At 45.4% G+C, this 24,459-nt stretch overlaps 1 protein-coding gene across 4 annotated transcripts in view; it reads left to right on the top strand.

The window, feature by feature from the left end:
* Positions 1 to 1,192: 1,192 nt before the first annotated feature.
* The window catches only part of HTR1E (5-hydroxytryptamine receptor 1E), a 68,105-nt gene continuing 44,838 nt past the window's right edge, over positions 1,193 to 24,459 (top strand). The window contains exon 1 of one of the 4 annotated variants that reach the window (XM_053287573.1): positions 1,193 to 2,035. In XM_053287573.1, coding sequence (XP_053143548.1) covers positions 1,236 to 2,035 — 800 coding nt within the window. In that variant the 5' untranslated portion in view covers positions 1,193 to 1,235. Of the gene's footprint in view, positions 2,036 to 2,114; positions 2,618 to 24,459 lie in introns of those variants that run through there. The other 3 variants (XM_053287574.1, XM_053287571.1, XM_053287572.1) reach the window with 3 other exon arrangements.

The following is a 24,459-nucleotide window of genomic DNA, read 5'->3' on the forward strand; positions in this document are numbered from 1 at the left end:
CTTAGTAAGGACTCTGGCTGCTGCATTCTGCACCAGCTGCAATCTCGGAGTTAAGCACAGTGGCAGCCCCACATAAAGCAAGTTACAATAATCTAACCTGGAAGTGACCGTCGCATGGATCACAGTGACCAAGTCTGGAGGGGACAGATAGGGAGACAGCCACCGTATTTGGAGGAACTGAAAAAAGGCCTTTCGAGCGACCTCCATGATCTGAGCCTCCATATTCAAAGCGGCATCAAGAATCACACCCAGGCTCTTCACAGTAGGCTGAGGTATCAAACAAGCACATTCAAGGGTCAGTTTGAAAACCTCCCTGACCTCTTTGGGCCCAGCCACAGAACTTCAGTCTTATCCAGATTGAGCCGTAGATGACTTTGCCTCAGCCAGTCTACAACTGTCTCCAAACACCTGGTCAGCTGGCTATGGTGTCCTCAGCCCTGCCATCCATCAGCAGAAAAGGCTGGGTGTCGTCCGCATATTGGTGGCACCCTAGCCAAAAATTCCTCACCAGCTTTGCTAGCAGCCACATATAAATATTGAACAGCAAATATTGCCCCCTGGGGGACACCACATGTTAGTACCTGACATAAAGACCTCTCATCGCCCATTGCCACCCTATATTCCCGGTCTTGTAGGAAGGAACGCAGCCACAAGGCCACGCCTCGAATCCCAGCATCAGCTACACGGTGGACCAAATATCATGGTCCACAGTGTCAAACGCTGCTGTGAGATCTAACAGCAACAGCAGCGCCGACCCTCCCCTATCAAGCTGATGACGGAGATCATCAGTCTCACTGTTAGTGCACATCCTTTGTATGCAAGTATGGGCAGGTTCTCTTCCTAGCAGTTAAAAGGATCTCAAGCAGAAGGACCAGGAAAAATTCTGCCTGGTTTTGAACAGCTGCTGTCAATCAGAATTGACAGTTCTCCGTGATCTCACTGGATGAGTGGAAGCTTAAATGACTCATTGTCCCATTAATTTCAATGGGGTGCAACAGAAGCACATGCCATGCAATCTGTGCATGTTTACTCAGTTCTCAGTGGGGCTTACTCCCAGGTAAATGTGCATAGGATTGCAGCCCCAGATGTGTTCTCCAGAAATCTGGTGAACCAAGGGCACAATCGAGCTAGATGGGGCCCAGGGACCTCGCCTAATCCTTCTGCTTTCTGCCACCTGTCTCAGATCCAAGATGGCCCAAACGGACAACAAATGAAAAGGCAGGGCTGGGAGCATAATGCTGATCAATGGTAGTCACAAGAAGTCCAGCCACTGGCTTCACGAAAAGGTGGGCATCCCACTCTTCATAGGAGGTCTCTGGGGCTGCCCTAGCCCTGGACGGAGACAAATCAGGCTCAGCCCAGCCTGTTTCCCTTCCCGCTGCGGTATTAAGTCGAAATGCTGCCCCCTCGTGTCGGCCCACAGGCTTGACTGCAGCTGCCGGCCCAGGATTTTCCAGATGAGAGTTTCCCTTGCCAATCCGAGCCAGAGAAGCAGCCCGAGGCAGAGGACTCAGCGGAGGGCGCAGCATCTCCCGCGTCTTCATTCCTCTCTCCTGCCTCCCCTTCTTTCGCAGTCTTGGGCTCCTCCTTGGCCCTTCTCCAGAGACAGGAGGACCCGCGTCAGATGTCCTCGTTGCCTCCCAGAGTCTCTGCCGCTCCACGGATTTCAGAGGTTCCCTCAAGGCAGAGGCGCTCTTGAGGGAGGCGCGGACTCGGGCTGCTGCTGCGGCTGCTGCGGCTGCGATGCCAACGCGGTGGAGGAGGAGGAGGAGGAGAAGCGGCCGCCTCCGCCGCCGCTCCTGCTGAGATGCCCACTCTCTTCCGCGGGGCTGCGCTGCGCCGCCGCTCCAAGAGTGGGGGCGAGGAGGTTCCCTCCGGAAGGGGTCTTGGCTGGAGGAGGCTGGACCTCTCGCAACCAAGGCAAGATCGCAGGGAAGGACGGGTCTTTGAGGGGCCGCGGCAGATCCCGGGTGGTGTCTCGTCAAAAGGAAGCAGCCCCTGAAGAGAGCGGAATGCAAAAGGTGGACTTGCCCAGGTGAGTTAACAGCCAAGTGCCCTGGGAGGTGGGTCGTGTCAATAGCGGTCGCGAGGGGGGGGTGTAACCAGGGGGCCAAGCTGCGATCCTATCTCGCGCTGACCTGGGTGTCCCTCCCATGAAAAGCAGTGGGGCTGACTTCCAGGCGGGCAGGCATAGGATCAGACTGCGCCGGCGGCCCCGAGTTCAAATTGTGCCTCAGTTCCCTCTCTGCAACGTGAGGACAGACACCGAGGAGGGTGTTTCAACATGGCTGTGTGTGCGGATGCACGTGAAGCGCTGTATAAATGCCGAGCTCTCTTCTTCGAAGCGCGCGTCGTCTCCTCGCATCCAAGTTGCGGGCGGCGCTAACTGGACCCCGGAGTTGGGGTTGACGGCTCTGGCTCTGGCTCGGCAGAGAGGAGCGGATCGTTCGGCAGGCCTGGGTGGTCTCCCCTCGAGGGTCTGGAGAGAGACACAGCCGAACGGCGGTCCCCTGCTGTTCGTTTGCACGGGCGTTCAGAGAAATCACCTTCCAAAAGCAGACCAGGCGGGAAGGGGCCGTGTCAGAATTTAGGACCCGCTTCTGCATTGGCAGCGCAGGTAGGTGGACTCGCCGGTCCCTGGGTTTGCGGGGACTGTGGCGGGGACCTGGCTTGCTGGAAAGAAGCCAAGCCACGGGGGCTGAGAGAGAGCTGCGATCGCCCAGAGAAGGTCGGGAAAGAGTCCAAGTTCGGGAAGAGACTTGCGGGGCCGCAGCAGCCGAGTCAGTTCGCCGTGAAGCACTCCGGGGGGATGTCTGGCCAGTTTCTGCTCCAGGAGCAATAGGGGCGAAGGGCGGAGCGACCACCTCGCCTCCTTTCTCTATAGCCGCCCTGCTCGCACTTCTTGCCTGAAGAGCGTTTTCTCCTGGCGTGGGACTGAGTTAGTCCAAGTTTCAGCGAAGAGGAGGAGGGAGGGTGTGGTACGGGGTTTTTTGAATTAGGAAAAGCGCGGTGTCCTCCGACGCACTCCAGATCGTTACAGAGAGGATCATACTATAGGACCGAGCCTGTTGTGGGCACAAACCAGTCTGCATGCCAAACAGTGTGTGGCAGGCAGACTTCTTTCTTCAGTGGTGCTCAAGAGGTGGTGTATAAGAGGTCCCAGCTAGTTACTGGTCCAGGCACCGCTCAGGCTCAGATCTGCTTAGGTTTCGCGGTTGCCTCATATGCCTTCAGATCAGCCCCTGGCCCGACAGTGAGCCTCAGAAAAATGCCCTGTATGTACAGCAAACACTTAATTGGCTGTAGAGTCCACTGGGATTTAAGGGAATGCCTTTAGGGGTGTAATGAGTATCAAAATCCTTTGTGAGATTAAAATAAAGTGTGTGTATATAACAGTGTGTATATGTACACACCCACCTCAACCGATGGGAGGGAAGCCAGCGGGAGGAGCTTTCTCTGTTAACTCTGATTTGGGTCAAATTCCCAACCCGGATGATACGGAGGAGGGAATGAACCCTCAGTTGGGTGAGTGGAACTCACTACAAACTGAGGTTCATTCCCAAGTCTGGTGACAAAATTGGAACTGCGGTTTGGTCTGGGAACTGTGGTCCTGATAATTCAGATGACATGGGGGCCGAACTGGAGGTGAGTTTGCCTCTGGTTTGGTGTTATGCACAAAAGCAGCCACTGTACTATGAAACTCTAGGAGTGTTGTAAATACATCAGCAGACACAGCCATCAGCTCCATCTGCACATGCAACAGCTGTAGATACCAGTGCACATATAGGTGTGCCTCCTCATGGTGATGCTTGTCCAGGCCTTATTGAACCTTTGATGTGTGTGTCATTTGCTGCTTCTTTCTCTACAGCCACTTGTTATACATAATAAGAGCTAGATCAGGGCCAAGAATAATCCCCCTGTCCCTGTGCTTAAAATGAGACAGCATTCACGTTCCTTCCAGATCTAAAAAGTAAGCATAGTCTCAACTTTAGCAGCCTTGCAAGCACGAAGCATGGGCTTAATTGTGATGCTGAATCATACCATGAATGCTGTATGATACTAAAGCACTTCGCTATTCAGAAACCATCTCTGTTGAAACACTGTGAGGCTGTTCAACTTCTCACCAGCAGCCAAGTCCTGGCTAGGACAGCTAAGCCTGGGCGTGGCTGCCATGAGAACCACCAAGAGCTGTGTGGCTCCTAGCAGTACCTCAGTGGCAAACCTGCCCAGGGAGCCCACCAGTTAGGTGAGGTTAAGCGCCCTTAACCTGGGCTAACTGCTTGTGTCATCGCCTGTGCTGAAACAGGAGCAGATTCCAGGCTGTTGCTGTTCCAAGCACTCGCGTGGTGCATTGTGGGATTTCCAGGGACCAGCATGATGCATCCCAGCCCCCAAACCTCCCTGCTGGGAAGCAGCCGGCTCATCTGGGCATGTGATCCACATGCCCAGCAACTCCTGTAGATCATCTGCGGGGAAGGGAAGCTGCTGCAGCCTTTCCCATTGCCCACCCTCAAGCCCACTAAAGGGATCACGAGAAAGGGCTCTGTGTGTGGAGCTACTTCTTCCCAGGAGATCTTGATAGCTTGGTTTCCCATGCAGAACGGGCGAAAGCTGGACTAGCATCAGGCATTAAGCCTTCAGCACTAACATTCAAACCCTGTTCATTTTCTCCAAGTAACCTATGTGGGTGTAGACAGTGCATCATACCAGTTAATGCAGTAGGCCTGCAGAACAGTAGATATGGACACTGAGAGAGTAGATTCCTACTCTGTGTCAGTAGATTCTAGTTCCATTCATCACACTGCAAGGAGTTCATGTTCTCAAGTAATGCATAGGGAGAGCAGACACCCCTTTCTGTCCAAATTCTGTAATTATTAGCATGACTTGCGTAGTCCATCCAGAGATCCTGCAGGTGCTTCCTACATAACCCATGCCAGTAACAGGTACTATTTATTTTACTTGAGAATATTTCTGTTTCCAGGCATATAGGCAACAGACACTGCATTAAAAATAATGCCAGTAATGGCAGCTATAAAATTAGCAGGGCTGGAGTTCAACAGTTTTTAAAACATCCCTGGAATTCTGAACAGGAGGTGGCATAACAAACCCATCATAACAAGTAGCATCTCCATGGGAAATTAGGGAAATATTTCTAAACCATCACTTCTAAATCATCGCATTTCTCTTCCACCTCAAAATCAATTTTTCCCCTATTTTAGGAGTAACTAAAAAATGTTACTGCCAACTACATTGTGTTTCTCTTTTCCATACATTTTGATGACTCTCCAAGAAAGCAGGAGCCATTTCTACAGTTTTATTGCAGGGCAGGGAGTATGTACTGTGGAAATGCTGAAAATGATGAGGACACTAACCTACTATTTCTGTCCAAGTGGAAGACAGAAGTCACTCTTGTCTACTGAACCAACTGCACTGCTCCTCTGATGAGGGTCCTCCCAAGATGTCTGATGTGCAGCTCCTGCCAACTTGGCAAAGAGGCACCTTTTAATGTGGTGATTTTCTTTATTGAGCAGGGGGAGAGTAACTGGCCCTATCCACCTCCAGCAAAGTACCTCCAGTGACTGTTGCTGGTGTCTATCTTATGTTTCTTTTAGATTATGAGCCCTTTGGGGACAGGGATCCATCTTATTGATTTATTATTTCTCTGTGTAAACCTCCCTCAGCCATTTTTGGCAGGGCGGTATAGAAATTGAATTAATAATAATAATAAATAATAACAGTAGAGGAGGAGAAAAGAGGCCTTGAAGAATATATCAAGGACAGTGAAGAAGATGCACTTCAAATGGTCAATAACGAGAAACTATTCAACACCAATGAAACAAAGCAGGCCTACAAGAAAGAACAAGTCAAGAACCGAGCAGAACAATGGAAAAATAAGCCATTGCATGGTCAATATTTGCACAATATAAGTGGAAAATCAGACATCACCAAGACCTGGCAATGGCTTAAGAATGGCAACTTGAAGAAAGAAACTGAAGGTTTAATACTGGCTACACAAGATCAGGCACTAAGAACAAATGCAATAAGAGCAAAAGTCGAAAAATCAACAACAAACAGCAAGTGCCACCTTTGTAAAGAAGCAAATGAAACAGTGGACCACCTAATCAGCTGTTGTAAAAAGATTGCACAGACTGACTACAAACAAAGGGATTACAAGGTAGCGGGGAAGATACACTGGAACATCTGCAAAAAAAATACAAGCTACCTGTAGCCAAAGATTGGTGGGACCATAAAATTGAAAAAGTTGTCAAAAATGAAGATGCAAAAATATTATGGGACTTCCGACTACAAACAGACAAACATCTGCCACACAGTACATCAGAAAGAACTGTAGTCGAGAAGAAAGAGAAACAAGTTAAAATAATCGACATAGCAATACCAGGGGATAGCAGAATAGAATAAAAAGAAATAGAAAAAATCACCAAATACAAAGATCTACAAATTGAAATTGAAAGGCTGTGGCAGAAAAAGACCAAAATAATCTCAGTGGTAACTGGCACCCTAGGTGCAATTCCAAAACTACTTGAAGAGCACCTCAACACCATAGGGGCCACAGAAATCACCATCAGCCAATTACAAAAAGCAACTTTACTGGGAACAGCCTATATTCTGCGACGATATCTATAATAACAGCAACAACATGGATAATAAAATTCAGCCATCTCAGGTCCTTCACATTCCACTTTGTTCAAGAGAACTTATTCCCTAGAGAGTGTGTTTGGAATTGCTTAGGGTCTTCATTATGAAACACACAGAAATTTATTTATTTAATATATGTCTATACCAAAATGAATGCTACTGTTGTGATAAGGGCCCTTATCCAGTATTCATTCATTTATTTTTACACTTACATCCTGCTCTTCCTCCAAGGAGCTCAGTGTGGTGTACATGGTTATTTTTATCCTCACAACAACCCTGTGAGATAGGTTATTGTTATTGTTATTGTTATTTTTACATTTATATCCCGCTCTTCCTCCAAGGAGCCCAGAGTGGTGTACTACATACTTGAATTTCTCTTTTCACAACAACCCCGTGAAGTAGGTTAGGCTGAGAGAGAAGTGACTGGCCCAGAGTCACCCAGCTAGTATGGCTGAATGGGGATTTGAACTTGGGTCTCCCCGGTCCTAGTCCAGCACTCTAACCACTACACCACGCTGGCTGAGAGATACATGACTGGCCCAGAATCACCCAGTGAGTTTCATGGTTGAATGGGGATTCAAACTCGGGCCTTCCTGGTCCTAGTCCAACACTCTAACCACTACACTATGCTGGCTCTCAACTTTATTTATTACATGTATATCCCACTCTTCCTCCATGGAGCATAGAGCAGCTGATGTGGCACTTCCCTCTTTTATCCTCACAATACATCTGTGAGGTAGGTTAAGCGAAGGAATAGTGATTGTCCCAAGTTCAACACAAATGTGAAATTGCTGACCTCCTTGCTAAAATATATAACTTATCCCTGCAATCAGGCTCTGTACCGGAGGACTGGAAAGTAGCAAATGTAGCACTGATTTTCAAAAAAGGGTCCAGGGGTGATCCGGGAAATTACAGGCCTGTTAGCTTAATGTCCGTTCCAGGCAAATTGATGGAAAGCATCCTCAAGGATAACACTGTAAAGCACATAGAAGAAGAGACCCTGCTGGGAGAGAACCAGCATGGCTTCTGCAAAAGTAAATCTTGCCTCACAAACCTTTTGGAATTCTTTGGGAGTGTGAAAAGGTGTGTGGATAAGGGTGATCCAGACACAGTATACCTGGACTTTCAAAAGCTTTTGACAAAGTTCTTCATCAAAGACTCCTGAGAAAAGTTAGCAGTTATGGGATAAAGGGACAAGTACATATGTGGATTGCTAACGGGTTGAAGGACAGGAAACAGAGGGCGAGGATAAATGGAGAGTTTTCACAATGGAGAGAAGTAAGTAGTAGAGTCTCCTAGGGATCTGTACTGGGACTGGTGCTTTTTAATTTATTCAGAAATAGGGGTAAGCAGCAAGGTGGCCAAATTTGCAGATGATACCAAACTCGTTCAGGTAGTGAAATCCAAAACAGATCGTGAGGAGCTCCAAAAGGATCTCTCCAAACTAGGGGAGTGGGCGACAAAATGGCAGATGTGCTTCAATGTTGGCATGTGTAAAGTGGTCCACATGGATTAAAAAAACCCAACTTCTAGTATACGTTGATGGGATCTGAGCTGTCTGTGACTGACCAAGAGAAGGATCTTGGGGTTGTGATGGACAGCTCACTGAAAGTGTCGACTCAAGCTGTGTAGCAGCTGTGAAAGTGTCAACACAGCTGTGTAGCAGCTGTCAAAAAGGCCAATTCCATGCTAGGGATCATTAGGAAGGGGATTGAAAATAAAACTGCTAATATTATAATGCCCTTATACAAAACTGTGGTGCAGCCACACCTGGAGTACTGCGTACAATTCTGGTCACCACATCTAAAAAAGGACATTGTAGAATTGGAAAAGGTGCAGAAGAGGGCAACCAAGATGATCAGGGGCCTAGAGCACCTTTCTTATGAGGCAAGGCTACAACACCTGGGGCTTTTTAGTTTAGAAAAAAGATGACTGTGGGGAGACATGACTATAAAATCATGCATGGTGTGGACAAAGTGGATAGAGAGAAATTCTTCTCCCTCTCACATAACACTAGAACCAGGGGTCATCCCATGAAATTGATTGCCGGGAAATTTAGGACCAGCAAATGGAAGTATTTTTTCACACAACACATAATCAACTTGTGGAATTCTCTGCCACAAGATGTGACAGCCAACAGTCTGGATGGCTTTAAGAAGGGTTTGGATAACTTCATGGAGGATAAGCTACTAGTCATCAGCTACTAGTTGGAGGGCTGTAGGCCACCTCCAGCCTCAAATGCAGGATGCCTCTGAGTAGCAGTTGCAGGGGAGTAACAGCAGGAGAAAGGGCATGCCCTCCTGCCTGTAGGCTTCCAGCTGCATCTGATGGGCCACTGTGTGAAACAGGATGCTGGACTAGATGAGCCTTGGGCCTGATCCAGCAGGGCTGTTCTTATGTTCAGTGAACTTCATACCGGAGCAGGGATTTGAATGTGGGTCTCCTCTCTAATCATAATCCACCACTCAAGCCTGCACACCACACAGGCTTTCAGTAAAAACAAGAAGTAAAAGAAACAGCTAACAAAGTGCTATTTTGAACATGCTTTTTGATGCAGAGATTGTGTGTAGTCAGAAGAGTCTTAGAGAAGTGTCTGAGTCACGCTGTGTACTCTGATCTGTGCACTTGAGATATCAGGCTACATTTTTATTCCTGATGTAATTTAACTAGATGCAGAGAAGTCAAAACATACTTTTGTCCTGAAGGATTTAACCTAAACCATATCACACTTGACAGTATCCTTGAGCCCGAACCACAATTATGTCTCCTTTGTATGCCAATATAGGTAAGTGAAGGACACACAATACAGCCTCTCAGAAGATGCGTTTCTTTAAACTGATTCTCTTTAAAGAAAATTATTGCAAAAAAAAAGAGGCAGAAAATTAAACTCGTAAATAAAAAGCACACTATTGCAAAGTTTTGCTAGAAGTGGGCATAATATCAAAGGGCAATAAACACATCAATGTTAGTTAAAACATGTATTGTACCATACTGTAACCTTGTACGTGAGCACAAGGTTACAATTCAGAAAATTGCATACTTTCCAAGTCCAACTAGAAATTGAATGATATATTTACCCTTCCTCTAAAGTTTCTATTCTATGTTAACTCAAGCATTCTTTCAGAGAGCCACACAAGTATCTGATTTTGTGATTGGAGCTCCCGGCATCTGTTTCTTTTTCAAAAAACAGCCACAGAGAAGAGGGCAGAAGAGGGTATGGGGGAGGAGAGACTAAGGCTGGGTTCAGACATAACACAGAACCACAGGTCCAATGGAGAATGCATCCGCATTCGGATGTTGGGGAGAGTGACCTCTCTGCACTCAGTAAGACTACAGAGAGGCGGAGGAGCTGGCTGTATGGGTTCCCTTCTTGACAGAAGGACAACCCGCACAGCCAATCGGGCCAGAGTGAGAGAGGAGCTTCCTTTCTCAACTCTGGTTCCGTAGGCCCAAACTGTGGTGCCAGCATTTGAATGTAACATTGGCACCACAAAACCAGGGTTGGGGCAGCAAAACTCTACTCTGACCAAAGGTACATACAGAGTGGATTTTGGCGAGGGGAACCACAAGTCCCTTTTCACCCTTTCCTCTGGTTTGCTTAGTTTGGACATGCAGCTTGGGAAACCGGAGGTAAAGGGACCTCCAGTTTCCTATTTTGTCTGAACTTGGTCTAAGTTTCCCCCTGTACCTCATCACAGCTCCAATCCAAATCACCCAGTAATCTCTCTCCTTAAGCTGCTGTTAGCTGTCAAGGGAGAAACTGGTGGATACAAAAATTATGCTCATAAGTTTTCCATTCTGCAACAAATATCTGCTTTGGGGTGTGTGATTTAAGTCAGAGAATTAGCACAGAGTCAAAGGGCTGAAACCCTCAACCCCTGTGCTTTGGCCCTAAAATAAGGTGGTGGGAGACACAGCTCATTTCTGAAAAAGAAAATTGGGTTGGGAATTCCAGTCATAGAACTCCCACATCACATCTCATTTGACTCTCAGGGAAATCAGTGAATAGGTTCTCCTGTTTTTTGTTTTTAGTGTTGATAGTAGCCAGGAGCATATATTTAATCTTTTCAAATGTCATATCTCCTGATTTTTGCTAAATTCATGACTAATTAAAGAACGCTCTGGGTTAGTTCAGTCAATACTGTCATAGGAAGCTTCTTTATACATAGTCAGACCATGGGTCCCTCTAACTCAGTATTGTCTACACTGACTGGTTACTTCCAGCCTTCATGTTTTTGGACTATACACAGGCTTGGTTTTTGGTCTGTAGTGACAGGCAGATCCATAACTGAGACAGACCACCAAGATTTTTTCACTGTATGAATTTTGCATATGGGTAGCAAGACACAAAGGTATTCTCACTCAGATTTAGACCTGATAATGAGAAGCACAAGTGAACATAGCCTCCTTAAAAATATGTTTTGATTCAGTTTATACATCTTCTACAATTATAATAAATGTGTGAAACATGCACAATTCTTATAATGTACAAATGTAAAAGTTTAGCTTTCCCTGAAAATGTCAGTCATTCTTTAGCTTGCTTTCCCCCCAAAAGATAACCTGAAATGTGTCTCTTTTGCTCTTGTCAGTAGAACTATATTTGTAATGTAAATCACACCAGCAGAATCTGTTTCATAACATTTGCTTCACTTGAGGTAAGTATGATGCCTTCACCTTCCTAAGATACATAACATTCATAATGAGTGCATGCAGGGGTGTAGCTAGGGGAGAGGAGAGCTGGTTTTGTGGTAGCAAGCATGAATTCTCCCCTTAGCTAAGCAGGGTCTGCCCTGGTTGCATATGAAAGGGAGACTAGAGGTGTGAGCACTGTAAGATAGTCCCCTGAAGGGATGGAGCCCTTAAGGGAGGAGCATCTAGGTTCCAAGTTCCCTCCCTGGCATCTCCAAGATAGGGCTGAGAGAGATTCCTGCCTGCAACCTTGGAGAAGCCACTGCCAGTCTGTGTTGACAATACTGAGCTAGATGATACTATATTATGATGACAATACTGAGATAATGAAGAAAATAGGGAGGGGTGGAACTGAGGGGCCCTCAGGAGCTGGGAGGGCAGCCATCCGCTTGAACCCATCCGCTCAATTATAGCTACACCCCTGAGTGCATGGAATTGTTCTGAAATTTAAAGAATCCCCAATGGTAAAGTATTTTTGCAGCAGTCACCTAGTATTAATTTCACCATCCCGCCTTTCACAGTGGCTGGTTTGCACCTCACATAGAACATGTTACTTTTCATAGTTTTCTAACATTCATATTGTATGCTGTGTTAGCTGAATGGCAGTCTGTTTTTGTCCTTGGGAAACAATTTAAGCATTTGAAAAGTAGCTCCTAAAAATCATTCAGTGATAGGTGATATATTTGTTACTGATAAGTACCAAGGAAAATCGTGCTCTACATCTTCATGTCTAGTACCTTCTAATGTACTGTAGACATGCTCCAAAAAAGCACTGGGTGTCATAACCTTTAGTGCAGCGATGCACCATCAACAGACATTCCTGCCATTTACAGAAGGGATGATGCAAAGGCACTTCCATCAATGGCACTGATGATTCATCAAAGATTTGCCGATTGCAAAGGGTTCCAGGAGTTAATATAAAAAGCTTCAAAACCTTCCAGGTTTACCCACAAATCAAATAAGGATTGGATTTGTTGGTGTGGATTCAAATCCTTTGCATGTTTATTCAGATGGAATTTGGTCACAGTGATTTAAACAACATTTGTGCCCAGGGAAAACCATATAGAACTACAGCCTTGGATTTCTATTTCATGCTCAAAAGCAGAATGTAGGATCAAACACTAGACTTCCAGAACCAGTGCATGCAGCAGTGGCAATTGCCAGATATCCTTGGCATCTCTGGGGACAAGCAAGGGAATTGATGTTCTGAGATCCCAGAACTAGCACAACAGGAGAAACATTATCTCTAGGAAATGGAATGCAAGATTATTTGAAGACAAGATGGGCAGAGAAGAGGAAGGTCACTTTGATACAAGCGCTTGTTTAATCTTCTATTAGATTAAGGATGTGGGTTTGTTAATGGACACTGTACCCAATACCAGTTGGCAGGCTGTTCATCTTAAATGGTTAGGTATTATGAGATTCTGTTCCAAAAAGGTTATCACTACTCTTATGAACACCTAGAAAACACTGAACTTCAAAGGGCATATGAGCTACTATTGCCTTGACAACCTCAACTATTAGGGTTTGGAGAGATTACAATCAATGTGACGACAATTATATCTCAATAGCATGCCTGTTAACATTTTATAACTCAATTCAAATTAGTTTTCATGGGGCGGAGGAGTGAGTCATTTGATCAAAATAATAGCATCAGGATATTGCCAGCAGACAAGCTTACTATTTGTGTTCAACTTTTTTTTTCCTGAACAGAGATCTATTAGCATTAGGCTATTCAAATGTGTGTGGGATGAATTGTTGCAAAGTCATTTTGTCAGTCAAAATCAGAATGGTTTGGATTTTGCAGTTCCATATGTATAAAGCAATGTCTAGCCATTGCAGACACATTAGCAAATCTGCAAGCACTACGGACTGTCAACTTTTTAACAGGTGCTGTTCCTGTATTTTTAACAGCAATCTGTTATTTATTCGTTCTTTGGTCGTGTGCCATATTTACCTTGTTGGGGGTGTGAATACTAGAAGACTTTTGTTCTTCCTTGGGGTGTTAATTAATTTTATTTTATTTATATACCATCTTTCCTCACACCATCCTTAGAATTCAGATCTAGGGTGGCTTGACAAAACTCCTTCCTTTCAGGCTTCTGTATTGTTCCCTCCCCCATGCAGGGTGTATCAACTGTTTTTCTTTGTCAATGTGTTTCCATTGTGATTTATTTGTCTCTCATTGTCTCTCATTTGCCCAGTCATGTTCCAGTGCTTTTCTTTGTACAGTTCAGCACATGTGAAGAACAGTGCAGGAATATAACCACAGAACAAGAGACAGAGGATCAGAAGCAGGATCGAGTGCTTACTCATGGGTATATCTGTTCCTGAATAGTCCAACCTGCTGTTTCAAGCAGTAACTGGAACACTGACCTTGGAAGAGATCTATACATGAGTAAGCACTCCTGTCTGTCAGAGGCAGGATAGCAGTGACACCTTCCTTTATTATGTCTATCCAGTCATCCTGAGTATTGCAGGAAAATAAGCACCTCTTTTGTAAAAACAAAACAAACCACCACCACCCAAAAAAAACCTCCAGCAACAGAATTAAAAAGAGTAGCCCTAATCAGCAGGCTTGCAGATTTCCTCCCTAAGCATCTGAGGAGTTCCCTCTCATTTTACTAAACTTCCCCCACCGCCAAACCTAATAACTCATACCTTCAGTGCCCAAAACATATTTTATTCCCCCTCAAAAGTGTCCTTCCTCTCCACCAAACAAATGTGAGGAGTTGCTCCTTAAGCTTTGCCTCTGTCTGCACCTCTGCGAATCAACAACTCCATCTGAGATCAGGTATAGACTGCACCATCTCTTATGTCCTGGGATATATCCCCAAAAGATGACCCAGTTCATGCCTATGTGCAATGTTATGTTCTATTCCTAGACCATGCTTTTGAGATTTATCTTGCTTTGTCTTTATTTTCACTCTTCTTGGCTTCATTATTAGCTACCATCATTCACCTTCCCTTCCATAGGAATCTTCATGGGGGCAGAACCCAAGCAGTCAAGCAGAATATTTAACAACCTCCTTCACTTGCCCCAAGGCCAGTTCCCTTAAAACCTTTTAAAAGTTTACAATTCTGGGTAGTCATTGCTAGGGAATGGATGAGCACAGAACCGGCAGGGGCTGGTACGAAGGGGGGGGGGGCATAGCTTTAAGGGCGGGGGAGGGTGCACTTAGCCCTCCCTCTGCTTCCCTCCCCCACTGGTGCTCCATTTGTAAAGTCACCATCGGGGCAGCAGTGTACCTCCCTGCTGCCCCGTGCCGTCTTTGGCCAGAAGTGTCCAGAAGTGCCGGGTGCATGCCATTTCTCTGTTGCTGGCCACCTCTCTGAGCACTTCCCCCCACCCCCGCCCTCTCCAATCTAATAAAACAGTTGGCCGGCAACAGGGACACCACCACATCCCACCCCAAGCTTGTAAGTCTGTCAAATGGGAAAGTCGCCTAGGGGCATGCCCTCTTCCTACTCTGTCCCTTGTCCCCCGCCACCACTCCTGGTGATCAGGAGAGAAAGAGGGGATAGGACAGCAAGATGGGCACTACGTGATTTTGCTCTCCAAAAATGAAGCGATAACGATGTATGTGCACAAGCACTCACGGTGGCAACATAAACAGGGCAACCCCATTAGCATAGCATAGTGGTTGGAATGCTGGACTAGGACCAGGAGGACCCGAGTTCAAATCCCCATTCAACCGTGAAACTCACTGGGTGACTCTGGGCCAGTCATGTATCTCTCCGCCTAACCTACCTCACAAGGTTGTTGTGAGGATAAGAATAACCATGTAGGAAGAGCAGGATATAAATGTAAAAATAAATAAAAATAAATAAAATTAGATTGCTGGGATGATAATATATGGCAAAGCGGTGAGACCCTGAGTTGGGTTTAAAAGAAAGTCCCACCCAGGAATTTTTGAATGGCTGAGGTCTATTTTTGTAAAAGGATGCTGGGGGAAAGGGGGCCCAGCCCCTTCCCCTTGGGTTAACATGTGCAGTCCCTAGGTTTACTCATGAGAAGGGCCGTGTAGCAGGCGCAGCATTGCCTCCAGTGCAAGGAGATATTCCTTACATGTGATGAGGATGGATGCTGCTCCTGAGTAGACCACTCTCTCATGAGAGTGGAAGGCCATGGGGATACCCCTTCACAACTCATGAGAAGACCCATCCCGGGTGGGGGGTGGGGGTAGGGAGATCAGGCAGAATCACTAATAACATGTGACGAAAACCCTTCTCCCATGGATAGCTGTCTCACAAGAATGTTAGGCCGTAGAGACACATAAGCAGGCCAGACTGCAGACGCCACCCAGCCAGGTTGCTCCACACAAGCAAGCCATGGGGATGGGTACCCCAGCAAAACCTCTCCCTGTCTTGGTGACTGCTGCAAAGAAGCAGCCCAAGCAGGCCCTCAACCAGCTCATCCACCCATTTGAACATATCCATCTTTATTTCCCCCTGGAATGGTGACCCCACTCTCCTGGGGTTGCACCATAATTCCCTGCGGTGGCAGATCTGCATATGCCACAATGCCAATCCATACCCAGGAAATTTGAATGAGAGTAAAGCTCTGTCCCCGGTCCCGGTGTTTCCTGAGACTGCCAACCGGGTAACGCCCAAATACATGGAGCATCACATGGAGCATCGCCTTTGTGTGTGTCAAAGGCTTCCCTGGAGAGAAGGGGATCATTGTGCAATAGTTCTATCATTGACCAGAGAGAATGGGGACCCCCACAAGCAGGGGCCATCTTTTTTTTAATGGCTCAGGTCATGAGCACAGTCTGATAGAAGACCGAAGGTTTTTGAGCCTTAGGTCTTCCCCAGTAGACTGGCCCTCTCATGAGAGGGCTAATCCCTGGGCAGCAAGCCACCATGGGAACAGGTCTCCAAGCACTGATCTGCTGGGGTGAGCCATTGCAAGAGCATCCTTGGTCACAGTGGACCAGATCCTTTGCCCTCTCTCATATACATATCCCCTCCTAGGAAGTCATCATGTTCCTTTCCCTTTCCTAAGTAACAGAAAAAGAGTGCCCCCACAGCCATAAGTTGTGCTTGTGCAAGACTGTTTTGGTGCAGGGCTCTTAAGAGGGCAGCAGTGCAATTGCTGTCTGATGAAGGGGCTTGCATGGCATTTAAAGGGATTTAAATGCCCTTTCCCTGCCGAGGGCGGTCCATTCTGATTGTGCTCTGACTGCAGGCTGATCACTCGGCATCTTCCTCATTCCAATCACTCTCAGCACACCCCCTTGATGATCGTGGCCAATGGCTGCCACCCTGCAGACATTCTGATGCTTTGCCCATAGTCTGGCAACGTGAGCACTCTGGAGCTTGCTGGGATGTGGCTTCCACAGACCGGGAAGAGGGAGGGACTCCCCTGCCCTGAAAACAGAGTTTACTGGGCTGCGGTTGGATGAATGTCTGCGATGCAAATTATGGTTAGAAAAATTAATCGTGGGTTCAGCAACCTCTGGTTTCACATTACATGTGAATTCGGCTGTGGTCATAGTCTTTGTGCATGCAATTTCAATGAGTCCAGTGTGGTATTAAGCACATTTTCCCTGGGCTGGCTACTCCCCTAACCTGGCTACTCCAGCCACAAGCTGGAGGTATGGATCTGGCAGAAAGAGCAGAACTCCCTTGGTGACTATGAATATGAATATGACAAATATTTATATACCGCTTTTCAACAAGTTTCCCAAAGCGGTGTACATAGAAATAAAGTAAACAAATACATACAATGGTAAAATGGCTCCCTGTCTCCAAAGGGCTCTCAATCTCAACAGGAAACATCAGATAGACACCAGTAGCAGCCACTGGAGGGATGCTGAGCTGGGGATGGATAGGGACTGGAGTCCCAACTTTGAGTAGGAAAAGTTCTAAAGAGTCTTTTGGCACCTTGAAGACTGGATACATCTGATGAAGGAGACTGTGGTACATGGAAAGCCTTTATGGTGCCACAAAAAGCCTTTGTAAGTTTTGTTCCAGAACTAACCCTTTGAGGAAATTTCATAGGAGAAACATCCACAATAGGCAGAAGGTGTCCCAGTGGCAGCACCAGGGTGGGGGGAAAGGAGGGGGACATAAAAGAGGCAACACACATTTCTGGTGGGAGAACTGTGTCCCACATGTCATCTTTCTGAAACAGAAATGGAGGCAAGTGGGGGGGATTACTTTTTCAAGGGGGCACTTTCCCATCATCTGGAGCCACCCTTGAGGTGTTCACTCCCCTGGAGATTTGCACCAATGAGTTGCTGGCCACATCCTCAGAGAGGCTGTAATAGGAAGGGCTTGTGAAATGTCAATTAAGGAAGCTATGTTGTTCATCTGAGATCTCTGCTCCCCATACAGATCACTGTATTATATTGTAATAGGGTCATAGGGAGATAAAAAGCTGCCATATACTGAGACAGACCATAGGTCCATCTACCTCAGTATTGTCTACACAGACTGGCAGCAGCTTCTCCAAGGTTACAAGCAGGAGTCTCTCTCAGCCCTATCTGGAGATGCCAGGGAGAAAACCTGGGACCTTCTGTATTCAAGCATGCATATGTTCTTCCCTTAGGGGCTCCATCCCCTAAAGGGAATCTCATACAGTACTCACAAATGTAGTCTCCCATTCAAATGCCAACCAGGGCAGACCCTGCTTAGCATAAGGAGACAATTCATGCTCAATACCACAATACCAGCTCTCCTCCCAATACTGATTGTATTGTTGCAGGTGAAATAATAATAATAACTACCTCTGGACAGTTGATAGATTTATTTATTTTTAAGGGCATTGCCTGGAAGTTAAAGCATCAGGGCAATGGGTAGCAAGCAGTGATGGGAGCAGAGGAAGCTTTGTCTAGTGACACAATGATCCATGACTAATCAGAGTGGTATCTGATTGCTGGTGATCGGTCTGTCTAAGGCAATGCCTGTTCTAAGAGTGTGTTACAACACAGGCTGATTGGAACTAACCATTTTGCTGGTGGAACTCATTCTTATAATGGAATTTGAGACCTGGAAAAACTGGATGCTGTCCAGACCATAAAAATCATGGTCTCGAGTTTGTGACAGCCATCTCCTCTGTTCTAGTTACCTGGTGACAGCCTGCTATTGCTGTTTTAGCTTTCTGTGTCTTGGTATTAAAGTGTCATGGATCAAGCTGCCTCTGCATGGAATCAGGCATCTTTAAATTATGCTTCTTTGACCTCAGCTCAGCCTGTTACTTTTCTCCCATTTTTCCTCACTCAATTAATCCTTTCTCTCTTGCTACTTTCTCTCCTATTATTTTTATTCTTATTATTTCCTGTTCCCTTTCTGTCTTTCCTGTTATTTGCTCTTCCTTTCTCAAGTGCTCTGTTCATTTATAGTTTTCTTTCTCTGCCCTGCTTTCCCTAAGTTGTCATTTTAATTGGAAGTGCTCACCAAGAGTTCTTGTGGTTTCTTGCATTCTCATTGGCTATTTTCTATTAGCTCCTCTAATACACCTTTTACAGCTTGCATGACTACACAAAGAGGAGCAGAATCTAAGATCCAAAATGTCTCGTAGCAAGGTTGGAGTGGGCCCTGGGACAAAAGGTGAAGATGGGCCCCTGCTTCACCCCCACCTTAGGAGGGAGAGGGAGCTATATATATCAAAGAGCAAGCTATCACCCAGATGACAGACCCCATGCCTCAGGGGCCCAGGGACATTTGTGTCCCTCTCCTTGTTCAATGGTAGCCCCTGGGATGAAGAAAATGAGAAAGGGTAAAGTGAAATTGCCACCTTAAGTGCCGCAGCAGGGAAATGCTTGACTAACAAGCAGTTCAAATCCCTGCTAGTATGTTTCCCAGACTATGGCAACACCTATATCGGGCAGCAGCGATATAGGAAGATGCTGAAAGGCATCATCTCATACTGCATGGGAGATGGCAATGACACATCCCTCCTGGATTCTCCCAAAGAAAACCACAGGGATCTGTGGGCACCAGGAGTCGAAATCGACTTGACGGCACACTTTAAAGTGAAATTGTCATTCTAACCCTGGCTCTTAGACAATCTAGCAGACCCCAAAAGTTAAAAAAAAAATCTCATCCCTGGTACTATGCTGGATTCCCAATAACCAATATATTCCATATTTAAAATCATGTTGAACAAGAATGTATTGAAGATGGATTTCCCTCCTAATAATGAATGATTGCTTTTTCTTATTACGTGGTATGGCTTGAAACAGCTGAGAGTATGGCAGAGCTATCATGCATGGGCACACTTATTTCTTCTTCTTCTGTCCCACTAGCAACTTTACCCAAAGACATTTTCCTCTTCCTCCCCCCCACCCCCACCCCCAAATCTGTTTGACCCAAGACCATAGCAGGACAAAAGAAACAAATGTGTACTCAATGGACAATGAGGACTCATAGCAGCATCATGTCACTTTATACGCTGTATCAAGCCCAAGTTACTTTACACTCAAGAGAAACTTCTCACTTCCTTTAGTATCTCAAGAAAGCACCTTTACTGAAGATTTCCATTGCATTAAAATATTGGCATTAGTTGACTGGTCAATTAAACCCCAAAGTTGTTCTTTTCATGCACCCGCCCCACTCTCTCACATTTCTATTACTGGTAAAAAAAAAAGTAGGTAGCACTCGGATACTGATTGAAAGGATTATAAGATGGGTCCATATTGCATAAGCTTTCATGGGTGACTACCCACTTCATCACCTGCTTGATTGTTACTGGAGAAACACAGGAAAATGGACAGCTGAAATCAGAGCATAGAAACCTTCTAAGATTCTTAAAGGGGAAGGGGCTAAAATACATCAAGGACTAACCTCATAGTGGATTGTACTTGACGTTCAATCAAAACAATAAACTGTAGTCTCTATTTAATTCTTGTCTAATACAATCAAACTCTTGCTTAACATGCTCACCAACCAATGCAACTAAAAGGAGATCTGGTGATGATCCAGACCCAAATCAGTATCCTTTGGATGTCTTTTTGGCTTCAATCCAGCACTGAAAGCCACTCAGTGCCTTTTGATATGACTCTGAGCCAATAATTTTAAGCTTCCGCTGTCATGGTACCTTTAACCTGTGCAAACATGGTTATGATTTCCCTCCCTACTAAATCACAAACTAAGAGAAAAGGGCTGACACTCAGTCACTCCAGCTGCCTAGTGGGAAGCTCCAGCTGCGGAAGTCAGTGTGAAACATCTTCCAGAATCTGACATCCTGAATTGCAAAAAGCCTCAAGGCAACAAGACAATTTTCTTTACTTGTCAGATTTCCTGGGAGACATGGTGGCATTATTGTAACCTCTTCAAGGCAGCAGTATCATCAGAGGTATAGAATTAAACCTATTGCCAATATTAAAGGTGAGATCTGGGGGAAGATGGGACACCCTTTTCTTCAAGGAAGAAGAGATCTTAATTTGGTCATCTGCTCAGCACAACCCTATGTATCCAGAGAGCTCAGTGTTTGCCCCAGTTGTCTTTAAGTTTATGTTCTTTCTCTTGATCTGGCAGTGGTTATGCAAGTATAGCAACCACCCTTGCAGTGTCACAAAGTAAAAACTCTGGAGTTCAAGTCTGTCAAAATCTTATGGGTGATCGGAGAAATTGCTACTCACAGGAACGAATGTTAACAACTCGTACATACTTCCTGCCATTTTTCTATATTTTATGCAGTGGCAAAAAATATTCTTCAACAAACCTTGGACTGCTCAAACTCAGTCAAGATTCAGAGACGGTCACTTAGGGCTGACTCCAGGTCAGAGGTATATAAGCATGTGAGCCCCAACAGCCCCCTCTGTGCAAGAGGGGTAGTTTTACCTTGGTAGGTAGGGAACATGGTGGTGTCAGCAGTCAGGCTGCAGCTTCTCCCTCAATACTTCCCATTAGTGAATGGTGGAGTGCGGGTGGGGGGGCTCTTCATCATGCTGAGGCTCTAAGCTATGTCAAGCTTAAAAGGCCCCATAGCACTACAAACATGTGTTGTCATCACCAAAAGGACAATGGAAATAGAAATAATAAAACTTTATTTTTACTTGGCAAAGATGCAAAAAAAAAAACCCAATAACTGACAAAAACAATTATCTTGCATTACACCCTTTTGCATTAGAAATACCTTTAAATGAAAATACATTGTGTAAAACTTGAAATTTAGTCATTTTATTATTTATCATCATCAATCAATCATCATCATCATCATTTTATTATATTTATTCAGAGGCCCCTCATAATGTCAGGCCGTAAGGTGTAGCTTACTTAGCATGTGGCTAAATCCAGCACTGATCAATGGACAGCTCCTCCTGGCCTCACCATCAGTGAATGGGGAGGGGGACTTCTCAGTGGCCTGTGGCTCCTCTCACCCTCCCTATCCATGAGAACAGCAGGACAGTGGCAGCAGCTCCTTCTCTTCTCCCCAGAGGGTAGGAGGAGAAGGAGCCTCTGCCACTGTCTTCAATCCCCTCATTTACTGATGGGGAATCAGTGAAGCGGCGGGGCGGGGGGGGATGTTTGGTATCCTTGAAGGGTAGGAGGAAGAGGAACTGCTGCCACCTGCCTCCGTTCCCCACTGGGGAGGGTGGGAAGATGCGGATCTCACACCACCCTGAAGTCCCTTGATGGTGCAGGAATGGCAGCAGCCCCTCATCGCCCCACCCTTCCCATTGCTTAGGCATAAAGCGGGGGAAGTAACCAACTGGCATGCATATGTGAACTAATTCTGTAGCGTCTGTGTGTTGAAGGTTAGGGTGCTTATGTGGAGGCATGTTGGGTTTTGCCAAATCCAAACAAAACCTAGCCTTGCTTACTTGAGTGCTGTTACAAATCTATTTGGGCTCCATTCTCAGGTAAAATGCATGGGTATGGGTACTAAAGTTTAATGGTAGAATAAATGCTCTGCTTGTATGATACTCTTAAGGCCTGTTCAGGCTATGCCAAGATACAGTATCCAAACTATCCATGGTAGCACGCATGCATGCCCTTTGGTGCCCTATGTCCCCCTTTGGGGACAAGAAGCCATTTTATTTATATCTCTGTAAACCACTTTGGGAACTTTTGTTGAAAAATGGGATATAAATATATTCATCATAGGCATGATCCATGTACAGTGTTTGTCTCAGAGACAGAGGCTATACTCCTGGAGAGAGATTCTCCGTGTGATGTGAAATGCTGCATTCTGAAAGTGAAACTGCACTTTCTCATAGTTAACCAAAAGGAGCCCAAACATCATAGGAAAACTGTGTGAAAACTCAAGCCACACTTTAAATTCAGCTACCAATGTAGAGCTGGAAAGCCATAGAATTAACTCAGTAGGAGGCAGCTCCTTAAACTCTCAATACTTCAGTCATTTCTTTATTTCAACAATGTCTATCCCAGGGTTGTTGTTTTCCCCCCACCAGACAACTTGTGTCAATTGCCTTGACAACTCAACACAGAGATACAAACAGTCAAGATAATATCAAATTATATGACAATAATAGAATTAGCAATCTATTAGCAATTAGCTAATTAGCTAAATTAGCAAGATTATTGGTTCAGCTTCCCACAAAATCCACTTAAAAAAAACCAGGTCTTCACCAGGTCTGAAATATATGTAGTTGCAGGTTCATGTGAGTCTCTCCAGAGAGAGCATTCTGGAATGTCAGCCTCATAACCAAAATGGCTCAGTTAAGGAAGATTGTTTCCATTTGTTTCCTTTATTTATTTTTATTTTGTTAGACCTTTATTTTTATATGCCTAATGTGTACCACTTCAGAATAGAGAATTTGAAGAAGTCAGCATTCACTGAGTCTATCACTGACAGTAAAAAGAAAGAATACTTAACAAAAGCCAAAAGTTAGATGGGTTTGCAAGCCAGAATAGACGTGTTGGAGGGGAAGAATAGCTAAGAATAGCTTTCCACACCTGGCTGAATTGCGGGAAACCTCTGAGGCATTTGAGAGGAAAAGCACACATGCAGTTGTAGACGACACTCTTCTTTTTCTGTATCAACAGACTCAAAAGATGTCCTAATATCTATACTGAAAACCACTTTTAGAGATTTAAGTTTCATGAAAGGAATTATGTAATTCAGGAAGCTGACACGTTCAGACAGGTTTTCTGTCCACAAGAGGAAGCAGTACAGTTGTGCACCAATAACTTCATTCAGGAACTTGAATGAATCAGAAAGCTGTGAGCTATATACCAGTAGCCATTAATTTTTCCCCTTAATTGGTTTATTTTAGATTTGTAGCCTCCTCCATCTGCAAACTGCATTAAAAGAAAAATATTTTAAATTTCAATGCTCTCTCCCATCCCACGCACACTTCAGTCACTTCTTCCAGCCATCAAAAGCTAAGTAGTTTTTTCATTGTTCTTCTCCTTTTAAAAAAAACCAACAACATGCCAGGGATTGCTTCAAGCATCTATACAGGAAAATTAATATTCCCCATTATCCATGAAAGACAGTATGGACATTTTTATTGCCCCAAGTATACTGTAGGTCAGATAGCCACTCCCTGCATCAGCTACCCAATCAGTTTCTTTGTGCAGCAAAAGAAGTTAACAGAGCAATTAAAAAAGCACATGGAGTACTTTATTCCCATACAGAAGTGTCATTCACACATGCATGCACATCATTTGGTGACCACATCTAGTGATGACTTCCATGTGTGAATGAGTCATCACAGACAAATAAAACACTCAGATAAAGTGTTCATATCATCTCAAAAACAATGCTTTTCAGTGGAGTCTGTTCACACTTTCAGCTGCCAGCCATGAAGGTAACAGTAATCAAGAGCAGACAGATCAAGTGAGGCACATTACCGGGGAGACCCTCAGAGGCAACAGTCCTGGTCTGGGAGGGGCTCACAGACAACCCAAATCCTTTCAGCGAGTTCAGCATAGGTTGATATCCATCTGAGGTTGATATCCATCCCATCCAGTAGACTGGAGACTTTCACTTCCCTGAATGTGAAAGTCTCCAGTCTATTGCCTCCCATGCAGACTGCTCAAATGGGTGTTCCTTCAGACTAGTAGGGTGACTCATCCCCAGGCATCTGGCTAGCTCCTGTGTGCTCAATGGCAGATTACCACAGGGGCAGAAGTGGCATCTGCCGACAGTGGGGAAATTTGAGGAGCGGCAACCAGCCCCACCTCCCTCTGGCC

The sequence above is a fragment of the Hemicordylus capensis genome, chromosome 1, assembly GCF_027244095.1.
Source record: "Hemicordylus capensis ecotype Gifberg chromosome 1, rHemCap1.1.pri, whole genome shotgun sequence".
In the NCBI taxonomy this organism is placed as follows: Eukaryota; Metazoa; Chordata; class Lepidosauria; order Squamata; family Cordylidae; genus Hemicordylus; species Hemicordylus capensis.